This window comes from Anopheles merus, chromosome 2R (assembly GCF_017562075.2).
Source record: "Anopheles merus strain MAF chromosome 2R, AmerM5.1, whole genome shotgun sequence".
Classification (NCBI taxonomy): domain Eukaryota; kingdom Metazoa; phylum Arthropoda; class Insecta; order Diptera; family Culicidae; genus Anopheles; species Anopheles merus.
The window spans coordinates 45552856-45577324 of NC_054082.1; the positions used below are offsets into that span (position 1 = coordinate 45552856).

At 46.7% G+C, this 24469-nt stretch overlaps 6 protein-coding genes across 15 annotated transcripts; 1 reads left to right on the top strand and 5 right to left on the bottom strand.

Annotated features, from left to right (window-relative positions):
* The first annotated feature begins 356 nt into the window (after nt 1–356).
* Nucleotides 357–1711, top strand: LOC121590915 (proteasome subunit alpha type-6-like). The gene is made up of 2 exons (XM_041911092.1): nt 357–824; nt 914–1711. The coding sequence occupies exons 1-2, from the start codon at nt 749–751 to the stop codon at nt 1576–1578; spliced, it is 741 nt and encodes a 246-aa protein (XP_041767026.1). The 5' UTR covers nt 357–748; the 3' UTR covers nt 1579–1711.
* Nucleotides 1699–2299, bottom strand: LOC121590916 (probable small nuclear ribonucleoprotein Sm D2). Its single transcript, XM_041911093.1, has 2 exons — nt 2189–2299; nt 1699–2117 (listed from the first exon to the last, which is right to left on the bottom strand). Coding segments are annotated over exons 1-2 (360 nt in total). The 5' UTR covers nt 2191–2299; the 3' UTR covers nt 1699–1759.
* A 280-nt stretch (nt 2300–2579) lies between these two features.
* Nucleotides 2580–3577, bottom strand: LOC121590914. Its single transcript, XM_041911091.1, has 2 exons — nt 2874–3577; nt 2580–2813 (listed from the first exon to the last, which is right to left on the bottom strand). Exons 1-2 carry the CDS (start codon nt 3575–3577, stop codon nt 2699–2701), a joined length of 819 nt encoding a protein of 272 aa, XP_041767025.1. The 3' UTR covers nt 2580–2698.
* On the bottom strand, nt 3546–8096 carry LOC121590913 (PDZ and LIM domain protein 7-like). 2 transcript variants are annotated; one of them, XM_041911090.1, is made up of 4 exons: nt 7510–8096; nt 5991–6142; nt 4423–4562; nt 3546–4227 (listed from the first exon to the last, which is right to left on the bottom strand). In XM_041911090.1, exons 1-4 carry the CDS (start codon nt 7657–7659, stop codon nt 3800–3802), a joined length of 870 nt encoding a protein of 289 aa, XP_041767024.1. In that variant the 5' UTR covers nt 7660–8096; the 3' UTR covers nt 3546–3799. The 2 variants fall into 2 exon arrangements, with proteins under 2 accessions (XP_041767024.1, XP_041767023.1); XM_041911089.1 differs by lacking the exon at nt 7510–8096 and having other exon boundaries at nt 5991–6489.
* A 4121-nt stretch (nt 8097–12217) lies between these two features.
* LOC121590912 (eukaryotic translation initiation factor 3 subunit A-like) lies at nt 12218–14064 on the bottom strand. Of its 2 annotated transcripts, none has more exons than XM_041911088.1 (5): nt 13547–14064; nt 13405–13460; nt 13099–13157; nt 12959–13014; nt 12218–12823 (listed from the first exon to the last, which is right to left on the bottom strand). In XM_041911088.1, exons 1-5 carry the CDS (start codon nt 13885–13887, stop codon nt 12376–12378), a joined length of 960 nt encoding a protein of 319 aa, XP_041767022.1. In that variant the 5' UTR covers nt 13888–14064; the 3' UTR covers nt 12218–12375. The 2 variants fall into 2 exon arrangements, with proteins under 2 accessions (XP_041767022.1, XP_041767021.1); XM_041911087.1 differs by having other exon boundaries at nt 13099–13175.
* A 1759-nt stretch (nt 14065–15823) lies between these two features.
* Nucleotides 15824–22435, bottom strand: LOC121590910 (proteoglycan 4). 8 transcript variants are annotated; one of them, XM_041911080.1, is made up of 10 exons: nt 22100–22430; nt 21319–21470; nt 20934–21203; nt 20552–20813; nt 19904–20378; nt 19331–19569; nt 17803–18053; nt 17573–17611; nt 16680–16830; nt 15824–16270 (listed from the first exon to the last, which is right to left on the bottom strand). In XM_041911080.1, the coding sequence occupies exons 1-10, from the start codon at nt 22199–22201 to the stop codon at nt 16253–16255; spliced, it is 1959 nt and encodes a 652-aa protein (XP_041767014.1). In that variant the 5' UTR covers nt 22202–22430; the 3' UTR covers nt 15824–16252. The 8 variants fall into 8 exon arrangements, with proteins under 8 accessions (XP_041767014.1, XP_041767015.1, XP_041767012.1 ...); XM_041911081.1 differs by having other exon boundaries at nt 15824–16830; nt 19904–20119; nt 20252–20378; nt 22100–22424; XM_041911078.1 differs by having other exon boundaries at nt 15824–16830; nt 22100–22435.
* Nucleotides 22436–24469: the final 2034 nt, after the last annotated feature.

Sequence of the window (24469 nt, forward strand, 5' to 3'; positions counted from 1 at the left end):
ATAATTTTGACACATAAATTATACCGACATCTAGCTTGCGCTGGTCGGCGCCAGATGCGCTGGTGAAAATAAAAATTACACTCAGGAGTACGATCAATGTAGTCCGGCCTTTACATTTATGCCGTGAATGCATTCTACGTTTTTTATAGTTTTCGCTTGGTAACGTCTTCGATGTCATTAACCTTTTTTATGTGGAATCTTTTTTTCATTTAAATTTTCTACCATTGGTGCTTTCGTTGGTGGTGGAATTAACCATAGAGAGGAATGAATATTTGGCTAGTGTTCGCTAGATGACGCTACTGGCACCACGTCTGAAATTTACAGTAAAAAGATATTTTTGAAAAGGTCTCAACTGCCCTTATCCATTATAATATCAATGTGCATTAAAATTTATGATTATAGACTCAAAATTCTTCTTCGCGTAAACATTTTCAAACGATTATTTTGCAAAAAAGGGAAAAAAGCTCGAAAGCTATCCAGTTGCTACTGTGTTTATTTTATGTTCATCACTGTACCAGGCCATCTTGAAAGCTTATGTCATGCGACAAAATGTCAAAAGTGTGCATGCTCCGTCACCTGGATTTCCATCAAACACGGTCAGTCTGAAAACAACAAATCATCTTAACCCCACAATTCCGTGTTTCATCGGTCATCTACACCGTTGGTTAAGTTTCGCGAGTATTGTTGACTGCACGACCTTTGGGAAAAATTTTCTCCCTTTGTCAGTAAAACCGTTCCCGGCAAGAAAATGTCTCGTGGAAGCAGCGCGGGCTTCGATCGCCATATTACAATCTTTTCGCCGGAAGGCCGTCTCTACCAAGTTGGTACGTATGGGAAGCCGTAGCGGCAGCGCCGACTGTCATTACAATCGTTCCTGGGTTTAACTGTGTTTGCCCGTTTTCCCCTTTTGCAGAGTATGCCTTCAAGGCTATTAATCAGGAGGGACTTACGTCCATTGCGCTCAAGGGAAAGGATTGTGCCGTGGTAGCGACGCAGAAGAAAATCCCCGACAAGCTGATCGACCCGGCTACCGTGACCCACCTGTACCGTATTACCCGTGAGATCGGATGTGTGATGACGGGACGCATCGCCGACAGCCGTTCGCAGGTGCAACGGGCACGTTACGAAGCGGCCAACTGGCGGTACAAGTACGGATACGAAATTCCGGTCGATGTGCTGTGCCGTCGTATGGCGGACATTTCGCAAGTCTACACGCAAAATGCCGAGATGCGTCCACTCGGCTGCAGCATCGTGATGATAGCATTCGATGCCGAAAACGGTCCTGCTGTGTACAAAACGGACCCGGCCGGGTACTACTGCGGCTATCACGCGATCTCGGTCGGCGTGAAGCAGACGGAAGCCAACAGCTATCTGGAGAAGAAACTCAAGCGCAAGGCCGAGCTGAGTGAGGAGGAAACGATCCAGCTAGCCATCACCTGCCTGTCCACCGTGCTGGCGGTCGATTTCAAGCCGACCGAGATCGAGATCGGCATCGTGAGCAAGGAGAAGCCGGAATTCCGCACTCTAACCGAGGATGAAATCGAGGTGCATTTGACGGCAATTGCCGAGAAGGATTAGGCGCGCCTTTGCGTTGACTTTTTTTCATCGCACGGGGAACATTTTTCTTTTCCGTACACACGGTTGCTGGTTCTTTCTTTTTGTATTCCCGTTCCAACAAACATTCATAATACACGCGAATTGTACGAAATTACTTAAGCTAGTGTAGATTTATTTGGGTTTGCGCGCGTAAACTCTGGGTTCACTTGCCGGCCGCTGTTGCTTGTGGGTTGCGCAGGACAAGAATCACCGAATCGCCCCGGAGAAACATCTTCGAGATGAACCGGTCCTTGTTGACGGGCTTCACCTTCTTCTTGCCCTTGCCGGTGCGCGGGATTTCCGTCCACATTTCCTTCACGTTTTCCAGCACCATGTTGCAGTGGCGATCAAACGCTTTCACGCGCCCCAGCAGCTTTTTGTTGTTGCGGCAGTTTATCAGTACCTGCGTGTTGTTTTTCACCGACTGCGTTAGCACGGACAGTGGGCCGGTATTGAACTCTTCCTCCTCCTGGCGCGCCAGCTCCTCGGGAGTAAGCTCGGATTTCGGTTTCGCAAGCGCCCTAAAAGAAACCGAAGCGGTTCAGTTATTCCAAAAAAACAAATTCAGCACATTTGTAGCGAAACAACTTACATTTAAAGAAATTGAATGAATATATTTCTGCCTAAAGCGTGATGCGGCGCTGATGGGTTTTTTTTGTGTGTTTGACATTTTGCACGGCGTCTAGCCGCCTTTACATGATTTTCGACCGCCTTTTTGGATTTGGCCGCCTCAAATTTTCTTGTTTGACAGTTTTTGGAACATATCCACAAATAGACATTCTTTACTGATCGCGCGCTACTTTTTTGTCATCCACTGTCATTGGGATTGCATAGGTTTCCTTAATTTCCTAAAAAAAAACTCGCAGAAAAAATAAACCCTGGCTTTTTAGTGAAGAAAAGTATAATTTTAATGCTTTATTTGAAGTCATTTCAACGTTTTCTTTCCTTCGAATGTGATTATGTTCTCCTTAAAACAAAAATTGTAATGGTTTAGAAAATTAAAAAAGTGTACATTTCCAACAAAACACGCAAACCTCTCTCGGACTAGAATTTGTGTAACCTATTTCCCGCTGCTCCTGCTCCTTCCTGTCCCACATGCTAATCAAACGCGCGTAAGATATCCATGCTTGTAAAATGGCAGCGATTCCATGTTGGTGAGCTGTTTGATCTTGGACCGTTCCAGCGCTACGCTCGGCACCAAATGGCAGTTGGATCGCCTAAAACAGAAAAGCACATCAGCAAGCATTCGACGCAATAGAGGTAGGCGATACACTTACTTATGGATTGGCTTCTCCTGTTGACTCCATGGCCAGGATTTCTGTAGTTTAATTACACGCTCTAGCTTTTCGATCCTCGATCGCTCCTCTTCGCTGATTTCAGGTTCCTCGATAGTGTTCTCGTCGTCTTCGACTTCATCGGCTCTCGCCGGTATCGTCTCAAGAACCTCCGACTCATCGAACAAACTCTCCAGCGTAATGGCATATGCTTCCTCATCCTTAGCTTCATCGCCTTCACTGTCGTCCTGCGCCGCATCTCTCTCTCCGGATGACTCTGTACCGTTGACAAACCCGTCCATTTCCTCGGTCGCTTGGACGGTCGTTGCACGCAAAGCCTCCGGTAGCTGACGCTGTACCTCGGGCGGAGCGAACTTGGACAGAGTTTGGGTGAGAAAGCTCAGCGTCGCCTGTATCTGCATCGGTATAACGCTGATCTCGTTCAGCTGCTGCTGCATTTGGCGCAACTGCTGCTCGACCGCCAGCACACTGAGGCTGTCGCAGGATTCACAGGACAGCGAGCGGTGATCATGCCCCGACAACGACGTTGACGACGCCGTCGAATCGAAGCTGGAACGGCGGCTATCGCAAGGGACTGGCAGGGGATACAAAAAATAGAACCCGGTAAGTGAGACCACAAATCCCCTCCCTCCACATTTCGAACGAAAAGGTCGGTACGAAAAAAAGAGAACGATTTTATTCAACATCAGAACAAATCGGAGGTGTTAAGTACACTGATCAAAGCGGAACAAACGAGTTTAACAAAACAAAAAAAATCGGTTCAGGTTTTAATACACTCCCTATATGCGCGTGCCCTATTTGCTGGAAAATACGAGATAGAAGTTTGTTATTTACGCCTAACAGTAAACCATGTGTGTGCCACTGTGCGTGCGTAGGAAGGGGGAGTTGGCGAACCATTCATGCATCCCTTAAGCCTCGACGCTAGCTTCCTCCGGGATCGGATCTTCGGCCGGTTCGGCAGCGGCCGGACCCGTCAGCTCCGAGACGGACCCATCCTCGGACGTTTCGCTGTCCAGGCGGGTTCGCGGTGCTGCCTTTGCCTTCTTGGCCTTGCTCTTCTTCTTTTTCTGCTTCGGCTTCGGGGCCGGCTTTGGTTCCTCCTCATCCTCCTCGCCCTCTCGCCGGGAGCCAGTGGGAAGGGAAAGCATCATCCGTTCGATGTGTTTCTGGCGCTCCTCCGGCTTGGTGCGCGTCTCCGTCAGCAACCGGCGGATGTTGGCGATCAGCTGCTGGTGCGGCGCATCCTTGCCGTATAGATCCGGTGGAATCGGGGGCGGTGGCTGCTGCCATACGATCGGATGCCATACCTTGCGCTCCGGGGGTTGCGTCCAATTTTCTGTTGTCCGCGGGCAACCAAAAACGACAGGTGCGTAACGGCAACCGGGCCGAAAACGAGGGGAAAAGTAGTACAGAGTTAGTGGGCCCCGTCCGTCGGCCCCGGGTTTTGGGGAAAGGCCCGGGGCTAACTGGACCGCGCTTTTGGACAATTTATGGGGAAATGGGTGGGGAGGGCCAAGCCATTAGCACATACCACGTTCGTCGTTTTTGGGTTGGGGAGCGGGTTTGTTAGTGACATCCGCCGCCGGCTCCTGCTCATTACCTGCGAACTTAACTTCGCTCGTTTCCTTCGGCTGGCCCTGCTCTTCCGCCTTGCGGTTGTTCTCGTCGTCTCTGGAAGTGGCAAAACAAACAAAAAATCGGAGAAAAATGGAGAAACGTCTGGCGGTAATGCGCTCGATTTCGCTTGGTGGAAATGTCTAGGCATGCATTATTGTGGTAATTACAGAACGCTCACAGTGAAACAGCTGCACAATTCGTTTAACGATTGTTGGATGTAATTTTCTACAACGCAATACTCCGCAATAAGCCGCACCATGCGCCTCCATCTCTGACGTACACAAAACCCCTCTCAAAGACCGTGTTAATGTTTGGCCACAAATTGGGATCAAAATAGATATCCACATGAAGCAAAATACATTACTAAAATGAATGCGCACAGACGTGCCACCAGGGGAGGAGGAGGTGGCAGATTGGGTGATGGGCAACGGAAACCTACCTCACTTCGATAAGGCGTTTGCGCGATAGCCAGCCACCGCATCATGCACGTCCCCAAACGCACTTGGTCGCGGCTTGGCCGAACGACGCGATACGAAAGCAAAAATGCTATTTCTGGTTCAACGGATCTATACAATCCGCCACCTCAACACCCCTCGCCGATCGCGGATAACGATATTTTGAAGTTCGCTTATATCATTGTTCGGTTTTCCCTGCCAGCTGCGGCGAAAGTCCCCAAGCTGCCCCAGTTCAAAGATACGGTGACATGCATCAATTTCCTTTGCGGCCCAAACAGGTGACACGTGACGTCACACGTGCGTGAGCTGTGGCTGCTTCAATACCTGTTGATGTTTGAATATCGTCAGGTTCATTGATCGAATTCCGAAGCAGGTACGCGGCCTCGGCCAAGGATTGTTGTGATAGCAAATGATTTTTTTTTGTGAAATTATTTGTAAACGACCATCTTGCGGACGAAGATCGATCGACGATCGGTCTTTGTTGAGGGAAATTGTTCACTCTTTACTTTTAACGCAAATCACCAGTTTCTAAGAACACAGTATCGTATAAACATGAAAAGAACCTTTTGACTCGTCGCTGCTCTTATTCTATACCGTCCTTCAGCAAACTAGGGCACACAAGGGAAGCAAATTGCGCCATGCCATCTCTGAATTGGGCGCGAGAACCGAGAACTGCCGTACGGGCAGTTAGGGAATCAACTACAGCCGTTTCCTTCTCCTCTGTCTCAGGCAATCGAGATTTTCACGAAAAATGTCCGGTTATTTTTATCAGCAAAATAATCACTCTTCACTCACGGGGACACTCGCGCTTCTACACTACGCGACACCGGGGCGATGTGTCTTGCTATTGACGAACGAACCCCGTACCCCGTAGCTCGGGTGTTGTGGTTCCTTTCCCACAGCCCGGCGCACGACCACTTCCTCTGTGCACATGTAAGAACAACACGGACGGACAAGCAACAACAACAACAACAAACACAGGATCACAAAAAGGGACAACGTGCGTAATGTACGGGGGTGCGCTTACTTTGCTACGATCATCTGCAGCTGTTCGCCGGCCTGCTTGATGACGGATTGGGCCGTGGCGAGCCGCATGGCCGATGCGTCGGCCCCGTTGATCTTCAGGATCTGGTCGCCCAGCTGGAGGCCCGCCTTCTGGGCCGGGCTGCCCTCGGACACCTGGTTCGGGATGAGAAAGCGTTCCCGGATTACTCGCACCGACAGGTCCTCCGTGTCGAATGGGATAATGTTTCGCTTGAACTTGGGTCGTTTGTAGTAGTCGGGCGCGTCGTCCCGTTTCGCGTCCGTTCCATCGCTGCCCAGTGGCTGCTGATCACCACCTTCCGGTGCAACCTTCGGCTCGTCCAGTGCCATCGCGCTCTGCTACTTGCGGGCTCGAGTCGTGCGGCTTTCAATCTAGCTTTCCTCTTGCAAATAAAATCGTATCCGTACTGCAACGATTTCTGCAACGGTTTGCGCTCCTTCAGCTGGGACAATCCACGTAACACTGCGCCCAGTGGGACAGCAGCATGGTTCGGTCCCGGGGTTCGCAACCCTGCACGATTTTTCTCGATAAAGCAAACGGGAGGGTTTTTGATTGTGAGCGTGTGCTTGTGGGGTGATTTTACGGCGTTCTTTAAGTGATGTTTGTTGCGCCCCTGTGTTCCCGGTGTATTATTGTATACGGTTTTGAAATTATGTTATCCTCGTCTACACGCTTATATGCCAGCGGGTATATAAATAATGTCATTGTCTTTGTATTGCCACCCCCGGGCAGTATGTAAAACTTCTGTGAAGAGGCGAGGGGGGGGGGGGGGGTTCGTGACGGTAGATCGACAACGTGATGAGCAGCAGTGGATCATCTTTCATGAGTTTGTTTTGCATGTCAATGTAAGTCGGTGGTGACGTCGAAAATTGTTTCGAAACGCTTTTCATAAGAACAAAAATCACACCAGCCACAATCTCTTTGACTGTCTCTCTTTCTCTCAGTACATTGTGGTTGCGGTTGGTCAGCTGCGCATGGGCCGACAAAAACTCTCCGCTCGTCTGGTGCGCGCGTGTGCGCATGGCATGCATTTTCCACCTTCCAAGCTGGCGACACCGCGCGCTCAATTCAACTGTTCGAATGCTAGGTTATGTTTATCGCCGGAACATCGCCGGTGTATGTCGTGAGACGTGGCCACCGACAAATGTTGCGTACCGTACTCGTTTGTACTGCTGACACCGGCCGGGCCATGCACCAACGCGCCAGATCACCGATGATCGAGTTCAGCGTACGCAGTGTTGCGGCAGCATCGATTCAGTGGCAGTCGGGATCTATTTTTGTTCACGGAGTACGCACTCCCCGTCGCCGCCGCGAGCTCCTACTCCTCCATCAGTCCTCGCTCCGCACGGTGGTGTCACGGTGTTCATCAGCAGCTAAGAACGGGCTTTCGAAACAATGGAACGATCTTCCGACTATCCGACAAGGGCGTTTGTTGTTATTCGCCTGGAGTGTTGCGCGCTCCAACGACCAACTAGCCAAGTTCACGACGAAATTAACTCACCTGAAACACGGTGATGGGCATCTCGAAGTCAGCGCCACCGGTGATGCGGAATCCGAGCGGATTGTCACCGTTCTCGCTTGCCGCCGGGCCATCCCGCGACGACACGGTCAGCACTGGAATATTGCGCTTTTCAATCACAAATTCGGGCATGGTCACGATCAAATGATGTAATAGGCCGCGCGATGAGCGAAGGATGATTTTCCGTTCAATTGGTCAATGCCAGGTCAGGACAGGGCGTGTCGATCGTCGTCCTAATGCAAAGCTGCGATGATGATTACGTATTCGTGGCCTACTTTCACCCACAGATACACACACACAAACACGCGCGTAGATTCGACAACCTATCACTAATAAAATACTATTGTCGTCTATCGGTGGTCTATGTTGCTCCTTTGAATTACGCGAGTCTACGCTGGAAGGAACTTACTTTCCCGTCATTTGCTATCGAGCACACTGCACCCCTGACTATAGAGCTTGCACGATGCACTTGGATCAATATTCTATCGCTCAATAGCTATCGATAAATCACCGTTTCGCTGCACGTATGCAGTAGTAGTTGCGCACCGGTTGGGCACCACCAGTCTAATCTATCTGCGGTGTGGATAATTTTAGTGAGGCAGACTCCTTCTCCCTCGCTGCACACGAAGCATTGGGAATGCACTGCTCGGGTCGTTGTCGGCCGCGAGTGGAAGAATCTCGGGATGCGTCGTTTGGTGTTTGACTTGTCTTGGGTGGAATGCACTAGAAGTCTTTTGTCTAGATGTCTAATACACGACGAATGTGCATCACCGATGCTATGCATGTATGTTGGTATGTGTGCTTTATTGACAATTGTAGATTGTAAGTCAGTTCGTGCAGTAATTTAGATCATTCAAGTATCTTTGCAACAGAGCATTTTGGGAAATGCAACTTGAGTAGCTCACTGCCTCTTGAATATAAGTAAGTTTTCAATTATCGCCGTATATCATCTTCTTATTATTGGTGTAATGACTCCTACGTGGTCCTGCCAGCTTATACCAGATTTCGAGACATATTGTAGGCAGTAATACGCAGCTGGATAGTAGGTCCTTGCTACGGGGGACGGTCCATACGAGGCTTAACCGCACGACGGGCATGTTGCTAAGTCGTGCTAATTAACAACTCTACCACGGAACCACTGTATATATCCATGACAAATTGACTATATCCTCAAAATCACATGAAACAGTTTTTATGATTGTGATACACCGATATTATTTTGCGTTATTATTTTTTTCGTTTTCTATTCAATGGTTGCTAAACTCAACCCGCTGATGGCTCAACATACATTAGTGTGTAAACAACGATACAAATATCTTACAAATGATTGCATAAAATGCTTACATTCGATCCCCATTTCATTTCATTTATTTAATCCAATATCCGCTATCAAGGCTAAATGAAACAGACTTAAAACTAATTAAACGCTAACAAATAAACAAAATAATTCATGAAAAACTAAGACTAACTCAACTAGTCTTTGGCCTAACCAAGCAAAAAAATAAAAGGGAAAAAACATAGGTAGAGCGTAGAGAATATAATGAATGATAATTTAATGAAATGAATGAAATATAATGAATATAATGAATGATTATATAATGAATATAATGATATAAAATTAATGAAAAAAGAGAGTAAATGAAAACTAAGAAGAATAATTAAAGTGCATGCATCTTCTGGAGTCCCGCAGGGCAGCAACCTGGGTCCTTTGCTGTTCCTTCTTTTCATCAAAGACGCGACGTTGATCCTTCCGGCTGATAATCATCTACTGTACGCAGATGACGCGAAAATTTTTCGTTTTATTCGTGAACCAGAAGACCACGCCCGACTGCAAACTTCCTTGCATGAGTTCCAGTGTTGGTGCAACCGTAATGCTTTATCATTATGCACAGATAAATGTGAAGCCATCACTTTCAGTCGTTCTCGCTGCCCATCATTATATGAATATGTGCTTGATAAACAGTCCTTGGCGCGAAAACAATGTTTAAAGGATCTAGGCGTTTTGCTCGATACAAAACTATTGTAAAACACTCATTATAAAACATTGCTAGAATGGTTCGAGAGGGCATTATTGTCCATCGATAGACAAATAAACATAAACATAAACATTAGAAGAAAAAATACGGTTACGGAAAGAGTTAAGAGAGGAGTCGAAAACAAAGAGATTTTACGTCCTTTAAACAATATATTGCTTTGCATTCAATCATTTGGTATGAACAGTTTTGCTACACACGTTGTTCGTCTCTGTGTCGAGAGAATTGTTTTACCTTGCTTCATGATTGCATGATTTTATGCAATGTTTCGATTTCATTTTCTGGCAATCCTGCCTTAGTGTCCGTAATTAGAATGCGGTACTTTTTAACTTTATTTTGAAGTAAAATGGTCTCCAAACTCAAAACTTTAAAGATTACGAAACTAATCTGAAAGGCAAACTTTCACATTGTTTAAACAAATGTTGAGCGATCTGCTCTATCGAGTGTGTTGGACAACCCTGTCAAGCATATTGTTGTGCGGAACATAGTAATTTAGAAGCTTAACTAAATATTGATTAGACATTGGACCATCAAAAATCAGCTTCGGGCTGGTTGCAATAGTCTGATTGCAACTGTAACTGAACTTGTTCAGCAAAAGTACCATAACCACCATTTGATCTACACTGGCGGATCAGTACAAAACGGTTTTACAGGTTGTGGAATCTACTCCAGCATCGACAATAGCGTCATCCGGCTACCAGACCATACCTCAATCTTCACCGCAGAAGCAATAGCCCTGGTTATTACAGCTGACGAAGGCCTATGCAGAGACAAACCCAACGTGATCTTCACCGGCCGTGCAAGTGTCCTTCAAGCACCAAGTCACATTCTGCTGGATTCTTGGTCACACAGGTATTCAGGGAAAGGAAATGGCAGACCGACTAATCAACGCAGAACGTAATAAGTCGGCCAACCTATGCCATAACACTCTTCCACGCTGTGACTTCATTCGCCTTAGCAAAACCATCATCGTCAATAGCTGGAATGTTTATTGGGTTAGCAGCAGCCGCTCTTTCTTGAAAACCATGAAGACCACAACACCACCATGGAGAAACCATCCATCACACCAAGACCAGAGAATTCTATCACGACTTGGGATTGGACATACCCAACTCACTCACACCTTTTTATTGCATAAATCTAGCCCACCACTATGCAGTTTCTGTGGCGTCGACATCACCGTCCGCCACATCTTAACCGAATGCTATGGATATACTGGGGATATATGCATCACCCGCCAAGTGGACCACTACATCGACACCATCCTCTTACCAGACAGCGATTGCCTGCGAAAACTTTTAAAATTCCTTCGTATCCTTCGAAAAGAACTCTGGCGCGGTCTCGTGGTGCAGTCGTCAACTCGTACGACGCAACACATGCTCGTCATGGGTTCATACCTAGAATGGACGGACCGTCTCCTTGTAGAAAGGATTGACTATCCGTAGGACGTTTTGCAAAATAGAAGAACTCGAAGATAGAGAACTCTAACCAAAATAATTTATTTATAACATTTATTTTATAACAGCTTTATAACATTTATAACAGTTTTTTTTTAAATAAAATCAACGGGTAGCTTTAAGTAAACCGAGACTACCGTAACATAATTGCAAGCGGCAAATGACTTGCAAAAAAGAATGTTAGATTTTTAGTATATAATTAATTTATCGATTTAAAAGAGGCGAATGAGGCCCATCGGCTCAAAGTCTCTACAAAAAAAAACTGACTGAATAGGCAACAACACAGTCTCAACGAATGCTTCGCAATTTGTTTTAGTCTAATTTGTCTGTCATAAGCATCTAATGGTCTTGGCTATATGTGACTTCCTGGTGTACCTATAGCAGTAGTATCAGTCTTTCTTATTTCTGCACCTCTGCGGCATTGCTCCATATCCGGAACGTCTAGAATTCAAAGACTCGGTGGAATCAGTGGCCCTCTGCCCGATGTTTGGGCAGGTCCGGATTTGGGGACGGATGGTCCCATCACCGAAAACCTCTGACAGATATTTACTTATTGAAATAAACGGTCAGCAAGAGGCTCCCTTGAAGCGGGATTACACAAAAGTATACAAAACGATAAACAAACTTAAACGCAATAATTCTACACAAATATAGAATAGGCTGCACGGCACAAATAGAGTTCATCAACGCGGCGCGCGATACGGCGGGTTGGTGCCGAGCACATTCGCAAAAAAGGGAACAGAGTTGCCAGAGCGTGTTCGGCGATTCTCTACGTCATATATGTTGATTCCGGAGAGAAGCGCCAGCGATTGTCCAGCAGTCCCGCGACAAACAACCTTTGGGTGTTGCAATTGCGTTGCTTCAGCGTCCCACTTCAGCGTAGTTCACTCAGATTTCCCAGTAGCGCAAAGCAAACAGCGTCAACTTGCATTGGAAATGAGTTGCAAAGTGCAGACTGTTCTCCTGCAGACGGTCCTGCAGCTGCGCCATCGCCGAGCACACGCAGGAAGACCAGACTGCAGCACGACTAGCACGTATACGTGAATTCGACTTTATTACTCCTTTAAAATCCTGTAGATTATTAAAAAAAAAGTCCTGCTGATTGAAGGCTTGGTCTACGCAAGATTTGTTAAGTCGTACGATTTCACGTGTTGTTTAAGGGGTCGGCTTACACAGAAGAATACAATTTACATTGAATCATTTAGGAATTTCATGTTTCCATGTTGATTGATATACTTCTAACGTTTCGTTTTTTTATATTATTTAACAGTATAACATTATTTTCATAAATATTTTTCGTTCTTTCACACTCGTGTTCACTCGTGTAAACCTTACAATATAGATTGCACCAGTACAACTCAAGCATCCTCCGTGCTAGGGATGCTCTCCGGTTCGATCATATCCGTACAGATCTCACCGAGATCCTTTTGCTGCTCCATTAGTTCGTCGATGTACTTATCCGCCTCAGCATCTCCCGTCGTCGTTTCTTCCTGTTCCACCGCTTCATCACCAGCCTGGGGAGCTGACTCCGATTCCGCTTCGCTCTGGAGCCGTTTGGCCGCTTCCTCTTCCTGTCGCTTTTTCTGTTCCGCCTCGAATGTGGCGAAAAACTGTTCCTCCTCTGCCCGACGCGCTTCCTCGGCCCGGCGAGCCTCTTCCACCACTCGTTCCTCTTCAGCCTTCTTTTCCGCCGCCTCTCGCTCCCGCTGCAAATGCTTCTCGTACTGATCCTCGGTGGCCCGTAGCTTCAGCTCCCGCTCGCGCGTTTCTTCCGCTACGCTCGGTACGAGATAGCAGTTTGATTCCCTGAAGGTAAACAACGAATCAATGATTTCAGCGATCAGTACAAATAGCACAACCATTCGACAATGTGCACTGGTCACGTTGCGTTACACGAATCCTTGCCAAGTTCCGCATGCCTCGCAGAGTAGCGATACTTACTTGTAGACCACCTTCTTGCGATCGTTCCACGGCCACACACCATTCCATTTGTCAGGCTGTAATGGAGAGAAAGGTAGGAAAGCTTTGTTAATTCAGTTCCAAAGACAGAACAAAACAAAACAGTGTTGGTTTATTCTCACATTGCGGTTGGCACGAAGACGTGACTCCCAATCCAGCATAGACCGGTCGGCTTCATTTACTGAGGAAAAGAAACCATCTTTATCAACGGGTGCGGTAGTGAATATCCTTGCGAGATGTAGGTGGACACGGGATGGGATAGGACATAGACAGGATGAAGTTCATGGACGGACAGAGAATGGGGGCCGGGGGGTTGGATTGGTCGACTTAAATCGTCGTAAACGGTCTGCGTCAGAGTCGCCCTGTCGAATTGGCTTCGTACTATGACCATGGTAGATGCTGCGCGCGACCTGTTGTGAGATACTTACAAGGTTTAAACCAGTAGTCCACCGTCATCTCATCTTCACTGTCTTCGTCCACATCGCTGCAAGCAAAAAAAAAATAAGGAAAAGAGTCACACACTGCTTCACTTTGCACTACATTGGGCGCTTGATTGCTGTTTGTTCGTACCCGCTGACGAATATTTTCACCGTGCGTCCCGATTCCGCGATCAGCTCCTGTGCCTGCGCGAGCGTCAGCTTATCCGCATTGGCGTCATTGATTTTGGTGATGATGTCGTTCACTCGGATGCCAGCCCGGCGGGCCAACCCCTCACGCTTGACCGAAATCACTGTCAGTGGTTCGAACTGATCGATGCCACCGGTCACCTCGAAGCCCCACAGATTGTCCACAAATGACATAACGCGGCGGTCGAGCTCGGTCGTTCCCGAAACACGCACATGATACTCGCAGTTTTTGAACGACTCTATCGGCGGCAGCGCCATCTCCATCGCATCCACTTGCACGTCCATTGTTGCTGGTTTGCTGTGAGTTGCTGGGGGTGGGTATGTACGAAAAGGCGTACTCCAAACTGCCGAGCTTCTGTGGGAATTGAGAGCAGAAAATGCACTAGTTGCGCTTGGTGCTTTGTTCGGACACTACCGCTCGAATGAGTTAGGTACGGTTAGTGCCTTCGTAATGCTTCATTAAATTATCTTCCCCTCAATGTCACCAGCAAAAAAACCCGAGCCACACGCTTCGCGTTACCGATCGTGGCTACGGAAAACGATGCGAAAAAAGCAACTCGTACGACGTGCAGTGATCGTTGGCAAACGTTATCTAACACAGGTCCTGAGGAAGCGGAACACCCCTCTCGCCGCTGTAGAGACCGGGAACGAATGTCAACGGCAGCAAAGGAAGCGAGGGTGTCTGTCAAGTCATCAAAGTATTTTTAATCCATTTCCGATTCATCAATCTCGCGTTCACGATCAAACGATTGTTTCGGTGCTACAATTTGGCTATTATTAGAGGTACACTTCCCTTGCCGACAAATGCAACTGGCAGGTTTATTTAGCATAATGCTCGCCTTTCCGGTACCGTTCTACACCGGTGCGTCGTCGAGCTTTCGATAAGGCGATGGTGGCTGTACAGCGCATTTATTAGGATGTTTCCTTCCCATGCTAATGACCGATGGTATCCTTCGCCAAGGCTGCTGGGGGGTAATTAATTGGGGCAACATTGTTTATGTACGGCGCCAACCAGTGCACTGCCCGTGTGGGCCTTCAACTCTGCGTGTTGTTGGGCTTGCCCTCAGATGGGTTGTTTTGAGAGAGGTTAAGATTTATTATATGTGAATCATTGAGACAACAATTGAATTGAATTGAGAGAAAATGCTTGATGTTTGCGAAATTTGTATTGTATCAAAATTTTGTACACCCATAGAAATGATAAATATTCTTCAATATCTATAGCTAAAAATACATCAATACTATGTATTTTAGAGCAAAAATTCATTCCTAGTATTTAGATATCAAATCGGCAAATGTGTGAATAGTTAAAAGCCTGTTGAGTACTCAAAACATGTTCTCTAAATATTTGTATTTATTGTATTATTTCTTCTCGTTCTCCTTTTTTTTAATCAGGTAATAAGGTAATAATCTGGTTTAATAAGGTTTTGCATCCCAAAAAAATCGTTTTCGGTGTATTAAAACCGAGCTTTTCAAATGATTTATACTCTACTTTATTTTTTACATTCATAATGTTGGCCCATTCATTTCAACTTTACACAATGCGTAGTTTGAATACTATTTGTCTTAATCAGAAAGACCGGTGAATAGGTAAATATTCTGCCATATAATATTTTTGGATATACAGTAAACAGTTTAGTAAAAAGTTAAAAGTGAGATAACTTTGTTCTAATTTTAAGGTTTAAATGCCGTTACAAATGCCATATTTTTTACATATTAATCTGATTTCAATAAACATTTAGTTTCATTTAGCATACAGCTAAAAATAATTCTATAAACTATACTATCGAATAAAAAGTAAAGTATTAATGCACAAATGATAGATTTTTAATTAATAAAATAAACCGGCTTGTGTCCTGCTTTTGTTTATTTTATTTTACGAAATTTGCGCAAATTGAATAAAATTTCTCACGTTACAAGATGCCAAATCAAGCACTTTTATATCCATCAAAATTCTGGCATCGTCAGCTGCCAATTCTAAGATCAAGAAATTGATACAAACCTTTATTCAAAAAAGCGATTCAATGCAGTCATTCCCAAGCGATCTATTTTCTTTCGCTCAAAGCTTTCTTTCTCTGCTTTCTTTGTCCCCGTTCTGGCCAACAGCCAACCGTTCACGTGGATGAAACGTCTTTGGTGTGTTTTTTGGCAATAATGTCCAACGTATTTGTTTGTTTTGCTCTCGAATACTTCGGATAATAATAAACGCCGTACACCGTCGCACGTTAATGGTGTTTTTATTTATTTTTATTGTACTTATTTACATAGAAATACCAGTCTCTAAAGTAATAGTTGATAATGACGTGTTCTATACAATCATGTGATGTAATGAAAACAATGTTTTTGGTCCTAAGCACAAAGCCTATTGCATAAAATGAACTTTTAGATCTGTGTTTGTTTCAACTCAGCTTGTTATCGTTTGATGCTGTCCTGAGAGGAGCGTAAGATAGGAGCTAATTTACAGTAGCTAGGTCCAATGAAACAAAGGAAAGGGGTGTGCAAGTAATGATTGAAAAGATAATTAACCATATGCGATGATGCTGATAGGAAGCTTATTAATAATTCATATTGGCTGGGAGGGAAGGATTTAAGAAGGAACGCCAGGGAACGGCAGGGAACGGCAGGGAACGGATATTCTTCGGAGGCTTCCTCAGCAGGGTGATGCACACTGCAGCGCGTGAAGATGGTTGGAAGGTGGTGGCCGGTGGATCGATCGAACAGTTGGATGAGATCCGATAGTAGTTGATGAGGGGGGAGTGGCGAGCAAGCGAGATGGTGCCGAGAAACCGTTCGACAACGATGCGTGTTGTTCGGGGCGAGAGGGCCCGCCGTGCGCAGCAAGAAGATGTTTGCAAAAGGTCAATTATCAATGCCGAATTCAAGCCCACTAACACAAGGGCACAACCCAGGTCGAGGGAGGTCATCGCACACAACGGTAGGGAAGGGAACCGAAAGCTCACGGTATGGTGAGGGAAAAGGGAGGGTAGTGGTTGGGAGGGTGGGAGAGTGCGTTTTCAATTTTGATAAAGGAACACCTTCGACTTGCGGGGCTGGAAAATGGTTTCGTCTTTCATTACCTTTCGCACATCTTCTTCGGCCACTACCATCTCCGGGCGCAGCTCGATGCCACTCTTGGGGGGATCCATATCGTGTACCAGCTTGTAGACGTCGCTGTTCTTGATGAAGCTCAAATCCTTCTCCGGCTTCTGGTACTTGAGGAAGTTTACCCTGCAGGGGGAGCGGATTACAGAGCATACAAGAAAGAGGCTTCATGTAGAGCATGGTCGTTTTCAGAACGTAAAATCAAGCGAAGTATGTAACGGATTGATCATGCACATAAGGAGTAAAGTATATAAGCGAAAAACAACATGTACAACAAGCTCAACGGTGATCACAAAAACAGTTTCAGTTAAAAATGCATAACCAACTGAAATAGTGCTACTTACTGCGCCCGGAGTGAACTACTTGAAAAGCTCACTTTCGAACTTTTCCACCATAAGTTCGCAGTTGGAAAATTTCTTCGCTTTACTCGTTGTTCTTCGAAAAAGAGAGAGAGAGAAAGAGAGAGAAAAGCATGTGCACAATGAAGATGATCGAACGCGGATGTAATTGGGGCTTGAGTGACGCATGCATGGGGTTCCTTGCTGCCACGTACCTGTACACGTGCGGGGACTTCGCCTTGCCATCGGCCCAATAGTAGTTCCAGAACTTTACCTAAAACATAGAATGTGCTGTTAGACAAGATGATAACGAGCGCGAAGGGGTGAAGGCGGTCATTATTATTATTATTATTAGTGGCTATGCTCAGTGGCTGGCTACACTCACAAAAGCCCATTAGTGACACACACGTTTGGCATACACCACGTTCGTTAGTACACACACACAGCGATGCGTTGTAGTGACGTGAGGAACGCACAAATGACATGGGGGAAGTGAACGCCCATATGAGCTGGGTCACAGCGGCGGTTACCTGTCGTCGTAACCCAGATGAGGGCTTTCGTAGAAGTTGCTACAAAAGAAGAAGACACGAAATGAACGATGCGAACACACTCAAGAGGTACTACGCATGATGAGCGAGTATGGTTGGCGAAAACGCCACGGCAGACGACGAACGGTTGTGGGTGGTGCGTGTGATTGCAAGCAGCGGCTGAAAATGGGATAGCATAAGGATAGCAAGGTTTTTTGGAGTGTGACATTTACCCGAGCGTCGTGCCCTGGATCAGTTCCGCCTGCGAGCTGATCACTTCCGCGATGAACTGCTCGTTGAATGCGTCCTTCGCCGTGCGCCACTTGCGCCCTCCGGGCAGGTAGATGGGCCGCTCCTGCGGCGTCAGCGGGCCGAACGCGCTGACCGCCTTCTTCTTCTTTTTGACCACCTGCAGCTTCAGCTCGTCCTGCACCGCGGTGCGGATGTCGCCGCCGGCATTATGCTGGCTGGAGCTATCGGAATCCTGTCGGGGAAAGGTCGGGTGGGAAGTGTACCACAACCCACATAGCGCCCCCCAATAGCACAACACGACGGAGGACGGAAACAGAATACAACGCGTGTACAAGATCGAGAGTGCAACGCAAGAAGAGTTCATCACAGATCGGAGATATAGTGGTTTACAAAAGATAGAGAGATAGAGAACGATTAGAACGAAACGTGCACGCAAAACAGATACTGCTACCCTCTGGTATGTTGGTTGGGGGTAGCAGAAACTGGTTAACAGAGAGCCACACTCCCTGAAGCTTCCTGCTGAGCAGAGAAGCTCCCAGGGACTACAGAGCCACCACCCAGTTAACGATGTTTTAGTTCGGTAATACATTTATTGCACTGCTATTAGAACACGTGTTCGAAAAGAGCTTGCGCTCCTGAATTGCGCTTGAGCAGTACTATCAACGCACAGCACTGCTGCGTGGCGTGATCTCGTGTAGGCTGGTGCAAAGGTGTGCTGCCAACTGTTCGTGTCGTTTGTAGTTCGTAGTAAGTGTGGAGGTTTGGTAGTAATACGTCGCTAGAGGAGCATCGGTTACGCTAACACCGGCTGTGGTTCGATGGCCGTCGCTGCCACTCCGCAGGCTTCCAGGTCCTGGGAGATGCGCAGCGGTATCGTCACGTACTCGACCTCTTCCTCCTCGTCGACGTATATGCGGTAGCGCTGGGACACGATGGCCCACTCGATCGTTTGATACTTTGGCTTCTTTCGTGTGTTTGGAGGTGTAGGAGGGTTTTGCATTCGATGCAATTTGTTGTTGTTTGTTGTTCGATGTTGTTGGGTTGTAGTAATACGGACAAGCATTTAGAGGCATTCAGGTGTGTAGTGATGCGCGCAGTTGTTCGAGTGTGATCGTACAATTAGCAAACACAGAACACACAGTGTTTGATTGATTGATTCCCATTTCAACAAAGGTGTGGATCGCCGGAGCATAGCAGAGCGTAAGGTAAGAAGAAAGAGAAACGTTCCGAAAAAGGTAGAAAAACATATTGATAAAATATTAAGCCCAAAAAAAAAAAAGAAACAACAACAAGCGTGGGGTCCTCACGCCCACCTAATGTGGAATGGGAACAGTCAAGCGGTTTGAGGTTATGCGACAACACTCTGTGAGTGTTAATGTTTGCAGCAATGCCGCCGCTACACTGGGTTGCCCGGGGAGTCAAGACCACAGTACTGTATGGGATGAACGCTTGCGCTGATGGCAAGAGCTGTGCCCGGGCGCCCCTGCTCCAACAGGTCACCAAACTAACCTTATCGTTCTGATTGGTCCACTCAATGTCGTGCTCCTTCATCCTTTTCTCTAGCTGCTCGAGCTCCTCCTCTGTGTAGTGGATGTGTTCGCCTTCGTCGACCGATGAGGACTGATCGCCGGTGCCGCTGCTGTCCGCCCTGCTAAACTCAGTCACCTCGAACGTCTCGGACACTTCGGGCACGATGGCCTCCGGTGCCGACTGTTCGGTGCCCTCACCACCCGCACTCGGATCCGCTTCTGCAAGGGTAAGGTTAAACACTTTCACTCAATAACGCGCTTCGACGGAAGTGGCAGAGAAGCAGATGATTGAAACGACACGGTGGTGGTGTGGTATGATCGTCGGCTGTATGCCACGTGCTGCATGCGCGAGCACCACTAAGGACACCTTGCGTTGGCACCAACGTCCTATTTGTCTTTGTCCTTGTGCACATCGTGCGTCGTTACATCCGTTACAATGTAGCAGGTCGCGGCGAAAGGACAGATGAACCTACAATTGCAACTATATACACACACACAGACACAAGTGCAGAACACAAAAAGAGGGAGAAAGCTTATCTGAAAACGAGTATACCTTCCGGTCGGGGTGAGATACTCTTGGACTTCCGTTTCGGTGCGGCCAACACGGCGAGCTGCTCGGTCAGGGCGGCTATCGTGGCCTGGATCGTGTTCGGCAGTGCCGATAGCGCTTCCAGCTGCTTTTGCACATTCTGCAACTGCTCGCGGAACTCCTCCGAGGGTTCCTCCTCGGTCGGGTTGGGTGCCCCGGGCTGCTGTGCCTCCCCTTCACCTGCAGTGGAAGTGCCATTAGCGTTCGTATTGGTTTCCAACTCCTCCTCACCACAGCACCCGACATTATCGCCGGGGCAAGCGTAGGGACAGGGACAACAGGGGCCAACGGGATGTTCGAGGTGGTGGTTACCTGCCATCGGTTCGCCCGGCACGACCGGCTCCTCCACGAGCGTCTTGATCGTTTCCACCTCCACCTCCTGGCGTTCGTTCAGGTACTCGTCGTACATTGGTATCGGTTCCGGTTCCGGCTCGGGTTCCTTAAATTGGGGCGGTAGGTGTGTCGGTGTGTGTATGTGGGACGCAATCGAAAAACCAGCTCAGCTCAGCTCACAGTGCAAATCGAGACAGTGCGTCCGTCGGGCGTCGCATGCCGCTTTTAAGCTCACACTTCCGCCTTGCGGGGGTGGCGGACGTGCCGAACAACACTTACCGGTGATTTGGGTGGCTTGTAGTCGGGGGCAATTTTCGGTTTCGGTTGCTTCACAATTCGTACCTGGTAGCGCTCGGTCGGCGGGTTCCGCTCGAGCTTCCGCTCCTCGGGCGTCTTCGGCGGCGGTCGGGACGGCTTCTGCAGGAAGGTGGTCCACTTTTTGTCCTCCTCTTCGCTCTGTACCAGCTCGCTGTTGAGCGTTTTGAAGACTTCGCTCTGCTTAAACACGCCCGCCTTCGGGATCATCTTGTTAAAGTTAACGCTGCAATGGGGAGGTGTGAAGGGTAAAGTTTTTTTTGCGATCGGAGGACGTCCAAGAGTAGCCCAAATCAAATTGATGTCCTTGGTGTGGTGGATGCTCGTCGTCACATTCGACACTTACCCGATCACGTTGTGTTGCTTCAGTACTTCGGCTTCACCCGAGAGGATCTCGGCTATCTGCTCGTCGGTGATCGGTACCTCGGGAATCTGTTCTTCGGGCTGCTGCTGCTGCTGCCTTGGTTCTTCCTTGGCAGGGTGGTGAACTGCCAACGGCGATGGGCTGCCGACATTCGGCGTCCAAAACGGTTTCGGCGAGGTGTTGATATACTCCACCTCGCCCGACGGTGTTTTCTCCTTGATGAGGCGTTGGGACGGCGTAACCTCACGTGCCCTGCACCATGTACCATGGGGTCATTGGTGGAACGTGTGGAAAACATGTGGTGGTCATTTTACAACTTGCAAGGACCTTGCTGCTGCCCCCTCCACCCTGGTAGCGATATACTAACCTTAAGATGCCTAGCACGAACTGGTTGCCGGCACAGGCCAACAGCTGGTGGGCATCGTAATAGGACATGTTGCCCGTCGGTATGTCATTGATGCGCACCACCACATCGCCCATGTGCATGCCAACGTCTTCGGCGATGCTTCCGGGTAGGATCTGTAAAGTGTGCAGACAAACAGCAGGGGATTTTCAGTTGCATCGCATCGCAGTGGAAAATAGAAAGCGTTCGAATGTGAACTACAGTGTCGTCGGCACACACGGGCGTCATCAGCGAGCCTTGTGTGCTGGTGGTGGTATATCTGGCATGACATTTCGGCGCTATTTTTATCGACACACCACCATCAATCGATCACTTCACCCAATCGATTAGCGCATTGAGGAGAGCGGTACGCTGAATTTGGGTTTCATGTTATGAGGTTAATTCGTAACGTCTCGAACACATACATACATACTTCACTTAGCAAAGTGACACCTTTCTTTGCAACTGGTCGTAAGGACCTTATTTTTCGATATCTAGAATATACTGTATCGAATTCACTTCTTGTTAGGATGTGAATAACAATCACTCAGTTGCTTGGCGGAGAGGATCAATTGGCACGAACGATGTCGAATTTTTGTTCGATTACGCAATATGCTATTGTGATACATTTTTTTGTGTACCATTATTCGAATATCTCATTGTGCAACTCATTGTATTACTTGCCCAAATGTACATTTTTCCTCAAATATAATGCTTGCAGATTGTCGGAAAAAACTAATACATAAAAAACACTATTCAAACTCACTTTGACAACCGTTAAGGGAACATCAAAATCAGCTCCACCGACGAGCTTAAAACCGAACGGGGTTGTGTTATCGTAACGCGAGAAGTTTAGATCCAGCACCATTTCGAAGGACTTTTGTGGCTTATGATCGCTCCAAAAACAAATCGTCACTATGTACACACTGGTGGATCACTGTCGTTGCTATAGAAAATAAGAATGCTTTAAGCTCAACGCACGTTGATAAAAAGTTCACTTTATTCTTCTGTTTCTCGAGAACCGCACCAACCGATCGCTGAAGGTAAAATGTGGCGAAAAGACGAATTGCTGCATCCGTCTGCAAGCGCGTCTTGTCCCCAGATCGCGAAACCTGCCGCTCGTGAGCTCGTGATTCGCGTTCGGTTCCCAATCGATCATATGGTCGGGTATCGGCAACAGCGGCCCCATTAATTGCTGCCACATTCAGTCATCGCTGTTTACAATTGGCACCGCTTCGAGACACTTGGCGGTATTGTTCGGAACAACAGGTAGCACGAGATGATGCATTTGTCAGCAATGCAAGTTTAATTTTGGAACTTGCCGCTGCTGGTGCGCGCCGCCCTGCACGTGGTTTAGTCTATTCATGTTTTGCAGTGTGGTTTTTGCTTTTTTCTGTGTTGCCGCTTTTAAAACGTAATTAAGTCCAACACGTGCTCGCAAACAACGTTGTTCGTAGCAAAAAAAAAAAACAAAAACAAAAAGTATGAGGCAGTATCGGAAGTCTAACGCATTGTTGCTTCCTTAATGCGATTATAACATTTCTGTAGAGTTGGTGTCACACTTCTAACGATTTGCTGAACTTGGTTACTTGCATCATTGAAAATACATTGTGCCAAACGAGGAGAGAGAAAGATAAACAGCAATAGAGAAAAGAAACATCACCTTAGCAACGCATAGAAACACGGAGAGCGCAAGCTAGAGCGTAAGGCGTACCGATTTAATTCAAATTACGGACAGGTTTAAACTCCGGACATTCATCATGGGTTTTTATTGATTTTTTTCATATAAAAAGAATAAATTAAAAATGCATCTGTTCTCTAGTAGGTCTCAAAAAAAAACCCTGTCTGTCAGTTTAACACCGGAGGCATTCTTAGTAGTTTTACCGACTTCAGTGTAATTTCTTCGACAATTCCTATTAATCTGGTCCAGATGCATTGAAGTACATAGGAATCCATTGTAGAGGTAGTTTTCAACGTTAAAACAACAGTGTTTTAGCATATTTTCTGACTTATTTAATTTTGTCCGGAATTCGAAGAAAGAATTTGATTTCCTTGTTCCAAATTCTGGACTACTAAAGAAATTTGTGAATAATTCCATAAACATACAGGGCTTTGAATCATATGATGTAATAGTTCAATCGGTTAGGACAGTGTTCTACAACCTGTGGTCCGGGGTGTGAACAGACGTGGTCCACGAAAGATTTGATTTTTAAATAAATAATAATAAAAAAACTACAAACACGTTTTTAAAGGCAAATTTACTTTCGATTTTAGTTAATTAAAACGTGTTTTTTTATTTTGATTTTGTATTTATTTATAGTATATTTTATCTAATTTCGTTAATTTAATAAAAAGACTTGTTTTCGGGTGGTTTAAACATTCTGACACTAAAACGGGAAAGACGGACTCTCTGCCTTAGGGAAAGATGGTCCATTTATTGATTTATTTTACTTCTTATATCATATGTTGATGAATAGATGTCATCAAATACCTCAAATAAAGGTATTTCTAAGATATAAATCATCCAGCAACTAGAGAAAGCATGGAAATGTGTGAGAAACGGCACACCAGTCAAAATACCAGCCATTCGTTGTGCTATTACTCGCTCGACGCTGATGAGGCGCTTCATGAAATCCAATATCTTGTCACGACCTAGAGAACTTTAAGCTATAAAAAGATGAGGCATTGATACGTCATCGTTCAGGAATAGATGAGAGATTCTATGAGATTATAAATATAAAAAAGTTTAATTTTGACATGGAGGAAAAAATGGCTTTAGCTATCAACAAGTCCCATACAAAACTACACTTCTGATAGGTAAAGTTGCCAAAAATCCGAAGTCGACACCGAATTCACGCCGATAATTTCGGAATCGACTCCGGCAGGTAGGTCCGCTCCGCATTATCCGGAGCCACTCAGAGTCAGAATCATTCGGAGTCAGAATCATCCGGAGTCGTCCGAAGTCGTCCAGAGTCGAAGTCCTCTAGAGTCGGCCAGAGCCGGAGTCGTCTAGAGTCGGCCTATAAAACAAAGTGCTCGAAGTACACGCGCAAAGTAAAAGACAAAAAAACACAACGAAATGAAATGCCTGATCACAGGCACATTGCACCTGACGGCTCCAATTGACTCCGATCGA